General features: G+C 40.1%; 1 protein-coding gene across 4 annotated transcripts in view; it reads right to left on the bottom strand.

The window, feature by feature from the left end:
- Positions 1 to 13,763, bottom strand: part of PPP2R5E (protein phosphatase 2 regulatory subunit B'epsilon) — a 170,528-nt gene extending 156,765 nt beyond the window's left edge. For 3 of the 4 annotated variants that reach the window (XM_027768148.1, XM_006142390.2, XM_027768150.1), the window contains exons 1-2: positions 13,552 to 13,763; positions 10,725 to 10,888 (exon numbers count right to left, since the gene is read on the bottom strand). In XM_027768148.1, coding sequence (XP_027623949.1) covers positions 10,725 to 10,881 — 157 coding nt within the window. In that variant the 5' untranslated portion in view covers positions 10,882 to 10,888; positions 13,552 to 13,763. The remainder of the gene's footprint in view (positions 1 to 10,724; positions 10,889 to 13,551) is intronic. The other variant, XM_006142387.3, reaches the window with a different exon arrangement.
- Positions 13,764 to 13,771: the final 8 nt, after the last annotated feature.

Consider the following 13,771-nt stretch of genomic DNA (forward strand, 5'->3'; position numbering starts at 1 on the left):
AAAAAAAAAATCTTTAAAGTCAAAGACAGAAAAAACCTCTAATCATGATATCTTATGACGAATTCTCTCTTTCCTCTCTGAGTGAGGAAACTGACAACCACCACCCAAAGCAGTGGTCCTCAGCCTTGGGGAAACACCTTGGAGAATCTGATGAAAGCTCTAAACTCTCTGCCCAGAACGATGTCAATCTGCATAGACACAAAATACTGCTTGGGCTGGAACCATGGCTCAACAGTTAAGCATTGCACATAAGGAGCTGGATTTCACATGGCTGACTGGGATTGCGGTCCCAGCACCAGTGGCTTGAGAAACATGCTAGGCACATATACATGTATGGCCAGGATCCAGACAGGATGGAGAGATGGAGGAAAAAAGATTACAGAGTGATCACACTCTCCTGGAGTTGTCTCTCCCCGCCCCCTCCCTGGCAAGTGTACACACCCTCTGGCAATAAAAACCAAGTGAATTGCCTGGAATTTCAAGAGAATCAAGGGCCCTCTAAAAGCTTTCCACAGGCCACACATAAAGAGTTCTCATCAAAGAACTATTTTTGCAGGCAGGCCCCACAGCCTGCTGATCAAGGGAAGTCAGATCCCAAATGGTCAACCATAGTTTAAGTCCTGGCTCCTGCAGTTTGTAAAACATGATGGAAATGTATTTGTGTGTAAAATCCCAACAGGACGGAGAGGTGAGAGGTGATGAAGAGATTGCAACAAGACCACATTCCACGGGTTGGTGCTTTCTCCCTCTCCCTCCCATCTCTCTGTATCTCTGGCCAAGCATGCATGCCCTCAGGCAACCTTAAAAAAAATAAATAAAACTAGTTTTGATACTCCTAAAACTAGTAAAATTCCCAGTTCAAATTTTGCTTCTCTAGGTGCAATGAATTCAAAAACCTGGACAAAAATGTCAAGAAGGTAAACTAAGCAAAGAGTTCATCCTTCTCTCTGTTTCAAAACAAAATGTTGCAAAACTAACAGGGCTCAAAACCTAAAGGGAAAGTTCTCTCTTTGAAACAAAATCTCAAAAAATAGCTATGCTCCAGACCAGTGCATGTGTTGGGGATGAGCAGGGGAAAAAAGAGGTATAACAATTATCTATTTGAGGGGCCAGAGGGTGGTGTCATTGGGGTGCTGGACTCCCACATAGATGATCATGGTTCAAATCCCAGACCTAGAAGCTTGAAAATCATGCTGGCACATGAGCATGTGTGCCCAAGATCCCAAGATGATAATGTGTCATGGCCACCCACCCTGGGGGAGGTTATTTTTCAGTTTACCTCTCTCTGCCTCTCTCTGGTGAGCACACATGCCCTATGGCAAAAACCTTAAAGAATAAAAATTAATGATTACAATGTCTATATACTGGGCCAGCAGGTGGTGTGGAGGTTACAGTGGCTGGATCAGAGATTGACAACTGCACGGTTTGAGTCCAGGACCCAGCAGCTTCAGAATCACTCTGGGTGCAAGCACACATGTGCCCACAATCCCAAGAAGAAAGTGGGTGAGAAGGGACTGCTATGTGGCTAAGCCCTCTAGGGGGTGATTTCTCACCTTCTCTCTCTCTCCCTGGCAAGCACACATGCCCTATAACAAAAACAAAACAAAACAAAACAAATCTATGTCCTATATTTTTCAATATCACCCTTTTTAAACATGTGTTTTTGTGTATGTATTTATATAGCAACACACACATAAAGAGTACTGGAATTATATTTACTCCTAAAGATAAAAACTACAATATTGTCTGAAGATTCCACCCTAGAAGTCAATTTCCAAATACATTTCTCTACCAATTATTTTACCTGCTAACTCTCCGAGAACAAAATTTCCCTTGAAAATACTGCATTAGTCACTTTAAGTTCTCATTCCTAAAATGAGAAGTCAGTCTGACACTAGCATTAACTAAACAGTAATGCTGAGATTCTTCCCTAAGAACTAGTTCTACTTTTTGCTTTAAGAGTCTAATTCTTACAGCTCTACATGCTGCTCCATAATGTTCTTCCTTAAATGGAAAAGTAATGTATTAAAGGAATAAAAATCAACCAAAACACACTAGTAAATACTTCCCATTATGATGTTTTTGCCTATAATCATAGTGGCTAATAGTCTTCAATTCCTACAATGTACCCAGCACTGAACTAAATATCTTTCCTGCTTTACGGCATTTAATCTGCCTCTGTAAGGTAGATTAAATTACTCTCCCAATTTTAACAATTAGAAAATCAAGGTTTAGAGGTCAAACGGCTGTGAGTAGTGGGCCCAAAATTCAAACCCAGTTACCTATGACCCTGGGCCTACATTCTACTTGAAGGAGGCCACCAGCATTGTTTAGGTAATGTATGCATATATTACTGTATTGTTCAATTAAGATATACACTATATGCTTAATTCCACTGTACCATAAAAATAATATTCCATGCTTGTTTTGAAAAAACATTCAATACAAAAGGCAGAAAAATAGTTTTAAGCAGTAAAAGAGGATGCCATCATTGATGACATCATTGGAGAAAAAACTTAGTCTTTTTACTTAGAAACCTTACTGATCTTTTTTCAAACACTACTACTACTTTCTAATTACTATTGTATGAACCAACGTTATAAAATCTAAGTTTTCCAAATGAGAGAAAATATGCCAATAAAACCCTACTTTGAAAGTCCATTTCAATATGCAGATAAGCTGTTCTCTCTTAATAAAAACAAAGTGTGGATATCTGATAAGCCTATAATCAAGTCCCAACACCAACAAAACAATGTGAATTTCAATGTGCTTCACATCTTATTTTCTATAAAACGGAGGTGATGAGTCCCCGAAGTAAATGGGATCATACATAGTTTGTTATTTACTCCATCCTCTCCACAAGATACCACTTCTTCTTTTGGAGAGGTTTTTGTTATCGGGCATGTGCACTTGCCAGAAAGACACAGAGAAACAGAAAACAAGAAATCACTTTCCAGGGGGATGGCCATGCCACAATCCCTTCTCCTCCCTTCTCCTCTCAGGATCTTGGGCAGACATGCACATGTGCCCAGCGTGACGCGTGAGTTCAAGCCACCAGGTATGGGACTCGAACCACAGTCAACTACATGGGAGTCCAGTGACATAGCCATTACGCCTACTGCTGGTCCCAATACCACTTCTGTTTTTAACCTGGAACATGCAGAATTACCAGACCATAAAGCCACGCTCAGGATACAATTCGAGCCTTTAAAAATATAGTGTTGGTCTTTCGGGCGAGTGCACGTGCCCTATAGCAAAAGCCTCTCCAAAAAATAAATAAATAAAAAGTAAATAAAAATATAGTCTTGGGACCAGCAGGTGGCATAATGATTATGTTGCTGGACTCCCACATAATCAACTGTGATTCAAGTCCTAGACCTGGAGGTTTAAAACTCATACCAGGCGCATGTGTGTGCATTCCCAAAATCCCAGGAGGAGAATGGAGAAGGGATTATGGTGTGGTCATCATCCCCCCCATCCCCCCATCCCCAAGGGGACACAGGTAATTTCTCACTTTCTGTCTGTCTGCTGAGAACACATGCCCTATAGTAAGAATCTCTCTAAAAAAATAAATAAAATAAATAAAAAGTTTTCAGGGCCAGCAGGTGGCATAGTGGTTAAGGTGCTGCACTCCCACGTAGTTGAACACAGTTTAAGTCCCAGACCTGGTGGCTTGAAACTCATGCTGAACATATGTGCATACATGCCCAAAATCCAGAGAGAAAAATGGAGAAGAGATTGAGGCATGGCCATTCCTCCAGGAGGTGATTTCTCACTTTCCCTCCCTCTATTTCTCTCAGGTGAACACACCCACCGAATAGCAAAAATCTTTAAAAAAAAAAAAAAAAAAAGACAGGCCCACCTCCCTTTATAGAAATATTCACTTACATGAACAATCAATATTTACATGACCTGTCTTAGTTACATCCTGGAAAGACTCACAGTATAATGAATTCTGTTTACAGTTTACTATGATGTATGGTAAGAGTCAATGCATATACATAGGCACAATACAACATTCAGAATATAACAATAATAATTCCCTGCATTTTAGATAAAGTCAAAAGCTCTCAAGTATAGAAAGAGAGCAGGACTGAAAGGTCTGAATCTCTGGGATTCTGATGAAAATAATAAATATTCCGGACCTAGCAGTTGGCATAATGGCTACTTCACGTGGCTCCCATGTAGTCAACTGCAGTTCGAGTCCTGGACCCGGTGGCTTAAACTCAAGTCAGGCACGTGTGCGTACATGCCCAAGACCCCGAGAGAATGGAGGAGAAGGGATTGCAGCATGGTCATCTCTCCTGCGGGGGTGATTTCTTGCTTTCTGTCTGTCTCTCTGTCTTTCTAGCGAGCACACACGCCCTATGGCAAAAACCTCTCCCCCCCCAAAAAAAAAAAAAAATACAAGAAAACAATTAATAGTCCCCTCCCAAAAAAAAGAAAGAAAGGAAAAAATATATATGCACATACACAGAAATTTTACATATAATTTTAGGAGGTTCTTAGAACCTGAAGCCCATTCATGATGAACACTGTCCCAATGAGAAATCTATGAAACAACCCTAGGCTAAGAACTAAGTAATTATTAGACTCAAATGGAACTGAATATTAATGCAAGCTTCTATCCTCATTTGTGAATAAATCACAAATGTTTACCCTCAATTTCTTTTGGCCCACATAAGACTCGGTATGAGAATTTTCTCCATGCTACAGAAACAAATTACTAAGACATATAAAAAAAAAAATCCTTGCCTAAAAATAAATGAAATATCTCCTTAGTGCAGCTGAATATCCTTTACACAAAAATACTGCAGTTTGGCACTAGGTGGTGTGAACAATCTCGTAATTCTTTCACCAGAAGAAAAATACTACCACACTCTAAAGGGTACAAAACTGAATTTTTAAAAGAATTATTTAATTATATGTATTATTATTATTTTTTTAATCAGAGAGAGACAGAGAAAGAAAGAGGGAAATTGAGAAAGCAAGTCACCCAGTCCAGGATTCAAACCATGGTCAACCTTGTGGGAGTCCAGCATTTTAACCATATCACCTGCCAACCCCTCAAAACTGAATTTTAACAAACCTACTAACTTAGAGATCTTCCAGTTTTAAAGTCAAATACCCTTTTAAGCATCTGGTAAATGCTATAAAATTCCCCCATTAAAAAAAAAAAAATGTAGGAACCAGTCAGATGGCGTAATAATGAAATTACTAGACTGCCACATGGTCAACCATGGTTCGAGTCTCAGACCTGGAGGCTGAAACCACACCAAGAACATGTGCCTGTGTGTCCAAAATCCTGAGAGAAGGAAGGAGGAGAAGGGACTGCAATGTAGCCATCCCCCATGGGGAGTGATTTTCCATTTTCTGTCTCTCTGCCAAGTGCATGGGCCCTATAGCAAAAATCTCTTTTAAAAAAAATGTACATACACACACAAAATATTCATATAATTTTTGGCTGCCCACTGCAGTTCAAAATCAATCAATGATTTTTAAAAACTCTATACCTAGCATACAAAAATATTATAAGTGGTTGTTTCTAGAAGGGAAACTAGAAAAACAGGGTTGGGAGAAAGATTTTTCACTATTTGGTACATCCTTTTGTACCTTTTGAAATCTGAACTATATGGCTGTATTATCTACTTAAAAAGTGATTAAGTTAAAAATAAAAAATAAAAAAAATTACATGGGCCAGCAGGTGGCACAGAAGTTAAGGCACTGGATGCCACATGGCCAATTCCACAGTTCGAGTCACGGACCCGCAGTTCGAAAAATACGCCAAAAAAAGCAGGTGCCTGTGTGTATGCCCAAAATTCTGAGAGGAGAGGAAAGAAGAGGAGAGGAGAAAGGACTGTATCTTGGCCATCCCAGGAGTGCTTTCTCACTTTTTCTCTCTCTCTTTCTCTCTCTCTCTGAGTACATGCACCCTATAGCAAAAAACTTTTAAAAAAATAAATAAAAAGATGAGCTACCAAATTACTACATTTATACAATTTTCATATGCAAACTCTCCTGAAATTAAAGACCTAGGGGATACAGCTATTACTTTATTCTTTAAAGCAACTAACAGGCCAGTCAGATGGTATTGTGGTTAAGGTGGATGGATTCCTCATGGAATCCTAGACAGTTCGAGTCCTAGACCCAATACTTGAAAAACACAGCAGGCGCAGGCACAGGGACAAGCATATGCATTTCTATGTGTGTATGAGAGACTACACACACATGCCCAAAAGCTAGACAAGAGAATGGAGGAGAAGAGAAGGTGGCCTAGTGGTTATCCCTGCTGGAGACCTTTCTCACTTTCTCTGTCTCTCTCCAATGAACACACATATCCCAAAGCAAAAAAAAAAAAAAACAATTAACAAAATTCAAGTATAACCAATACTATAACACAAATAGAATTAACTCAAACCAATTTGGTCAAAGCAATACTATAAAAAATTATGTCAATAACTATTCTTTGATATGCATATAGTTTATTCATTTTCCCTCGGATTATAAGTAAAAAAACAAAAAAGTAGGGAAAAATTTCTCTATTTCCTTTATGATCTATATAAATCAGGCCCTAATTTCGGCAGGAGGGTAATACATGAATAAAAATCAACCTACTGTAAGGAAAACACATGTCATTTACCAAACATTTTGCATTCACTGCAAAGATCAAGAGCAAATACATATTTCTTTTTTTTTTTTTGAGAGGTTTTTGCTATAGGGCGCGTGTGCTCGCCAGACAGAGAGAGAGAGACATAGAGACAGAAAGCGAGAAATCACCCCCCCCAGGGGGGATGGTCACGCCGCAATCCCTTCTCCTCCATTCTCTTCTTGGGATCTTGGGCATGCATGCACACACACCCAGCGTGAGTTTTAAGTCACCAGGTCCCAGGACGCGAACCGCGGTCGACTACGTGGTAGTCCAGCGACATAGCCATTACGCTAACTGCTGGTTCCCAATACATATTTCTGAAATCAATATCTGATCGTATTTATTTATATTCTTCTACAGACAGATATAAAAACCTAATTTATGGAATACTTTCCAGAATATTTAGCCATTCTCACTACATCAGCATCACTTTTAGTCAGTCTGGAATTAGGTGTGTGGGTATATGTAATCCTGTTCCTCTCCAATTCTCCTACGCTGACAAAACACACAAATTCACAAGAATCATATTCTTAGACAGCAGAGTTCTTGGGAAACTTTCAATACTACTTAACTTTTGTAAATTGAGAAAAGAGCGAGCCAGAAAGGAGCATGGTGGTAATGGCACTGAACTCCCACATGGTCGACCACAGTTCAAGTCCTGGATACAGCAACATAAAAATCACAACAGGCACATGTGCATACGTGCCCAAAATCTCAGGAGGAAAAGGGACTGCAGTGTGGCCATTCCCCCTAGAAGGTGATTTCTCACTTTCCCTCTCACTGTCTCTCTCCTCTCCAGCAAGTGCACATGCTCTATAGTAAAAACCTTTTAAAAAAAAGAAAGAAAAAAAAAAAAAAAATAAGAAAAGTGGGGCCGGCAGGTGGCATGGAGTTTAAGGCACTGGAACTCACATGGCCAACTTAGCAGCAGTTCGAGTCTCAGACCTGGTAGCTTAAAAATCACTCAGGTTGCATGTGTATGTACACCCAAAATTCTAAAAGAATGAAAGAGAAGGAATTGCAACATGTCCATCCCCCTTCCACTGGGGGTGACTTCTCACTCCGCACTATCCCACCACTTCACCTCCTCCGTCCTCTGGAGAACACATGCACCTTTTTTCTTTTTTCTTTTTTTTTTTTTTTTTTGGTAAAAAGGCTGGGAAAAAAAAAGACAGAACAGGACCAGCAGTTGCCATAACGGCTATGTCACTGGACTTCCATGCAGTCAACCGTGGTTTGAGTCCTGGACCCGAAGGCTTATACTCACGCTGGGCACATGTGCGTGCATGCCCAAGATCCCGAGAGGAGAATGGAGGAGAAGTGATTGCGGCGTGGCTATCCAAGGGTGATTTCTCACTTTCTGTCTCTCTGTCTTACTGGCGAGCACACAGGCCTTATAACAGAAACCTCTCCAAAAAGAAAAAAGAAAAGTATACAAATAGCTAATAAACACACGAAAATATGCTTACCATTAATAGAGAAATGCAGATCTAAACCACAATGAAATACCACCCCATACCCATTATAATTGCTACCATTAAAAAAAAGATAGTAACAAGTATTGGTGATAATGTGGAGAAATTGAAATCCTTGTGCTCTGCTATGGGGAATGAAAAATAGTGCAACTGTTGTGGAAAACTAGACAGCACTTCTTTAAAAAAAATAGACATAAGATCCAGCAATTGCACTTCTGGGTATATACCAAAGAGAAATGAAAGCCAGGATCCAAACAAGTATCTGTACACCCATGTTCACTGGAGTGATTCACAATAGACAAAGACAGAAGCAACTGAAGTGTTTGCTGACAAATGAATGGATAAATAATACGTAGTATATACATACACTGAAATATTATTCAGCCTTAAAAAAGAAATATTGGGGACCAGCAGTTGGTATAATGGCAATGTCGCTGGACTCCCATGTAGTCGACCGTGGTTCAAGTCCCAGACCTGGTGGCTTAAACTGACACCAGGCACATGAGCATGCGTGCCCAAGATCCCGAGAGAAGAATGGAGGAGAAAGGATTGTGGCCTGGCCATACCCCCTGGGGATGGTGATTTCTTGCTTTCTGTCTCTCTGTCTTTCTGGCAAGCGCTAAGCCCCATAGCAAAAACCTCTCCAAAAAAAAAAAGAAAAGAAAAGAAATTCTGACACATACTACAATTTGTGTGGATGACACTGAAGACGCTATGCTAAGTGAAATAAGTCACTCGATCACAAAAGGATAACTTCACTTATAGGAAGTATCTAAAGTAGCTAAATTCATAGAGACAAAAACAAAATACTAGCTGCCAAAGGCTACGGGTAGGGGGCAACAGAGAGTTAGGGTCTAATGGGTATGGGGTTTCAGTTGAGGAAGACAAAAAGGTTCTGGAAATGGATGTCAGTGATGACTGCTCAACAACTTCAATGTACTTAATATCAATGAACTGCAAACTTAAAACAAGCTGTGTGTTATGTATATTTTACCACACAAAAAAAAAAAAAAAAAGAGAGAGAGAGGAAGGACAAAGTATTAAAACATGTGCCAAATTCTTTTCATGCATACCTCTTAGACCACTGTAACACCAATACCTTGGCTATAGATAGTCAGTTAAATTAGAATTTAAGTACTGGTAAATACTTAATACCATGAGCCCAAAGACATAATGTAACAGTTTTTAAATTCCTTCTAGTCCTAAAAAAATTTAATCCTGGAACCTGCAGGTGGCGTGGTGAAGGGTGCTGGACTCCCACATGGCCAACCACAGTTCAAGTCCTGGACTTGGTTGCTTGCTTTCTTACTTTCTCTCTTCTCTCTTTTTGTCTCTGTCCCTCTCTAGTCAAATTAAAACAAAGTTAAATAATTCTTTAAAAAAATTTAATCTGCCCCCTCAGAATAAAGTCTATCAAATATAGATGCTAGTGGCTATTACACATCTACTTCAGATTAAATAAACTACTAAAGAATCAAGTATGTCCCCCAACTTTGTATTTCAAGAGGGGATACTTTTATCTCTACAGTTTTTCCTTCTATTATTTCTTCCAAAGCCTTGTAAAGACTATCTATTCATCTTTACCAGCAAACTCTTTAGACAAAATTTTCTCTTCCAAAGCCAGCTTTCCCAGTCATACTACAGTTTTCATTATACTTTCTGACTTCACAAACTATTGTAGAAATAAATGTGCATTAATGGTCTACAGTCATATAGCCCAGAACACACCCAAATCTCTTCTATTCTCAGAAGCTAAGAAGGGTTGGAACATGGTCAGTATTTGGAAGGGAGATATAAACATGCATTCATGACGTAGCAATATAGGTTGTCTGGTCTCCTCCTCTGAGCCACTAAAGTCCACTGTGTTGCTCGTGTCTCCTTTCTCCCAACTCTACGTATTCAACAGGCAGAAGTCTACCTTCAGTGGTAAATTCTGATAGTTTCCACACTATAAAAGTTATGATCTGATACATTACAAATGATGCCTATTCATACACATGAAGCAAATACATGAAAAAAGCCTTCATATTAAAAACTTGTTCTTAGGCATTCTAAAGGAAAAATGTATTAAGCATCTTGTCTATTTACAATATATGAAAAGAATACATAATAAGCAACTATAAACAATTTTCTCTTAATTTTTAAAAATGATCAAACATCATTTTCTATATATAATTATGTTAATGGCACAATCTCCTCTACTAGAGTCTACTTCGTGACTAAGACAGGACAATTAACAGTTTTCACTGCATACAATGCACCACCCAAATATCAACAGAATGAAAAATGAAAAACACAGAACCAAATATCTTAAAATTTCACGGGCATTTAGTATTTCTGGTTATCAATGTGATTCTCCTGATGGTAAGTTTCATTTGTCCACAGTTATTTAGATTAAAGTGAGCCCTTTAAAAACAACAGTGGATATATCTGGTCACACACTAGTTAGTACAAGGTGTCTGAAGCTTCGCATCCCTTCAAACTGCAACGAAGAATTTTCATAGACATGAAATTCCACCAAAAAAAAAAAAAAAGGAAATTATATATAGATACAGAGAAATCAGTTGAAAAAGAATGCATCACCTGGTCATGAGCCTTACCTTTTAGCAGTGGCAGAGGTGTTAACTCAATAGGCTTGCCTTGAGACCTAAACTGTGAGGAACTTTGCGACCTCTTCTGTCTGGCTTTTCTGACGGACTTTCGAGAAAATCCGTCTACTTTATCCACTGATGGAGGAGTAGTTGGTGCTGAGGACATATCCCTACTGAAGAGAAAGACATATCATAAACACATTCCCAAGGTTGAAGCATGCATGTGAGTAGACACATTCTGAAATTTTCATATATAATATTCATAAGAATGGGGAAAAAAGCTAAAAAAATAAATTAAATAATTTAGGAAGTCTTATATCAGGTCAGCCAGTGGCATAAAGGTTAAGAGAGACAGATCCCACGTGGCCAATTCGAATCCCAGTCCCAGCAGCTTGAAAAACACACCAGGTGCATGTACATGCATACCCAGATCTACACAGAATGGAGAAATTAAGAAGGAACTGCCATGACCCATGACCCATGGTGGGTACTTTCTTCCTCTCCCACTCTCTCTGGTGAGCACATATGTCCTCTGGCAATTAAAAAAAAATGTCTTAGGTCTATCTGAAAATTTGATGGGAAAAGTAATGTAATTTATCATATAACTCTAATACTGTGTAGCATTAACTCTAATCTATCATATACTGCTCCATTTTAAACACTGTACGTATTGGGACCAGCAGATGGCATAATGGTTACGTTGCTGGACTCCCACGGTGAGTCCCAGACCCGCAAGCCTAAAACTCACGCAAGGCACATGTGCGTGCATGTCCAAAATCCTGAGAGGAAAATGGAGAAGGGATGGAGATGTGGCCATCCCCCACCCCTGAATGATTTCTCACTTTCTGTCTCTCGGTCTCTCCATCGAGTATACATGCCCTATAGCAAAAATCTCTCGCTTTAAAAAAAAGTAAACACTTTAAGTATTAAAGATGTTCACCTAGAATGAGAAACTCTCTACACTGTCTGCTCATTTCAAACTGCAAGGCTCTATTCATCTCACTATGCCTGAAGTAATTCTGGAGCTATCCTACAACTGGAAAACTTCCATCAGTACCTTTTTCCAAGATATTAAATATTATGAATGGATTCTGGAGTTGAAACTCTTATTGTACTTTTAAGGATCTACACCAATGTATCACAACAAGCTGAAATTTACAATTACCAAAACCTATCAAAGCATTATTTTCAATGCAGTGTGCTGCGTTAGCTGTGATAAACCACCACACTGCAAATGAGGACAGGCTAGATTAAAGTGAACACATAAAAGGCATAATTAAAAGCATTTCAAAGAAGTCTTTTTGGAATGAAGCCACCTTAAGTTATTAAAGTTTAATAAACAAAACGACGACGAACCAAGCACCAAAGTCGAACTGGAAACATACAAGTAAATTCGCAGCCTACTTAGACAACCAAGTTTAGGTCCGTTGAGGGTTTTTTTACACTTTAAAGTTCATCAAATGCCAAATACATTCCATCAAACTGATGGAACTGAGCAATTCTGCATGTTTTAACCCTCACAAATTATTAAACTAAGGCTATTTCCTAAAAGTAACAAGCATTAAGCTCAATTTCATCCACCAAGTTCAACAGATGCCATCATTTCCATGGCAGTGAAGCTCCATGCAAGATTAATGGCAGATTTGGACAGAAATAATGTGTAGGGGGGAAATGCTGAAATGCAATTACTCACCTGTCATTCCAATACATAAGACAAGTGGTTTTTAACTTCTAAATAAAAGAATAAGGGAGTTTCTTCCTGAATGTGTAAGAGTAAAAAGTCAACTGAATTCTGACAAAGTGAAAATAACAAAAATATTTTTTAAAAAAAGCATGTGGTTTTGAGGTGCAGAATTTTGAAGTATTCACTGGTTCTCACTTTAAAAGTTTTTTTTAATCTACCTAATTTAGCTATAAATATAATGTGACTGATTGAAATAGAATTCCAAACCATGAATGACTACATAAGACGTAAGATACTTTTAGATATCTTAACTGACTGAATCAGCAAGAAGCTCCACATCACAGTTGAACGTTGAAAATTTCTTCAATCTGGTATGCGAATTATTTAAATTCTAACCCTAACACCACAAGATTTCAGTTAATTCTGTTCCTCCATCACTCTTTTTGTCTCTTTATTCCTCATCTCCCATTTCTACACAACCAATATGTTGCTTTTTTTTTTTTTTCATTTGCCCCTAATGTCCGCGGCCCAAAATAAACGTCAAAGATTGCCACCTAAAGCATTGCAGAACTGAACGTACGATAGCAGCGGGCCCGTGCAAAGCCCCGGGAAACAGGTTTCGCCCTGGGTCAGGGCGCCCGAAGCTTTATCATCCTCTAAATAGCCGGCACCGGGCATTTCCGAAGCTCAGGATAATCCATAGGGGGTAAAGGGGAGTGAGAGGAGAAAGACAGGGCAGGGTTTGTCTGGAGGGATGATTACATACTCCCTTTGCTCTCACCTCACACCCCAAGCCCTGGAGAAGATAAACTGCTACAGAATCCTCCTCACTACACCAAACCCCTCTTTCCCCCGCCCCCGCCAGTGGATAAAGGGGGACAAGAATACGCCTCCAATCCCAAAAGGTGGAGAAAAAGGGGGAAGGTAGGAAGAGTGAATGTGAGGTATCATCAGAAGCATTATTTTCAGGTAAATCACACAAGTGGGACCGGCGCGCGTCTCCTGCACTGCACCCCACCCCACCGCACCGCACCGCACCCCTCGCCTGCCCGGGCCAGGCCTTTCCGAAGGCCGGTGCCCTGCAGGTTCCCCTGGAGGACCGGGAGGAGGAAGGGAAGCGGACAAGCCGCGGTGCTGGAGGGACGAAGTTACCTTGAAGCTTCTGGGGAAGAATCCAAAGATGATCTGTGGCTTCGCGGGGCTGGAGACCGGCAAGGGGGCCGCAGCGGGGGCGGACGGCGGGACCGGGAGGTGCAGGGGGAGGGCCAGGCAGCAGCGAGGAGCCCGGGGCGACGGCTGTCCGGTGCGGCGTCCCTCCGGTTCCGCGGCGGCGGCGCCTCTAGGCCCCACAGGCGGACAGACCTGAACCTAA

This window comes from Tupaia chinensis, unplaced genomic scaffold (assembly GCF_000334495.1).
Source record: "Tupaia chinensis unplaced genomic scaffold, TupChi_1.0 Scaffold000075_1, whole genome shotgun sequence".
Classification (NCBI taxonomy): Eukaryota; Metazoa; Chordata; class Mammalia; order Scandentia; family Tupaiidae; genus Tupaia; species Tupaia belangeri.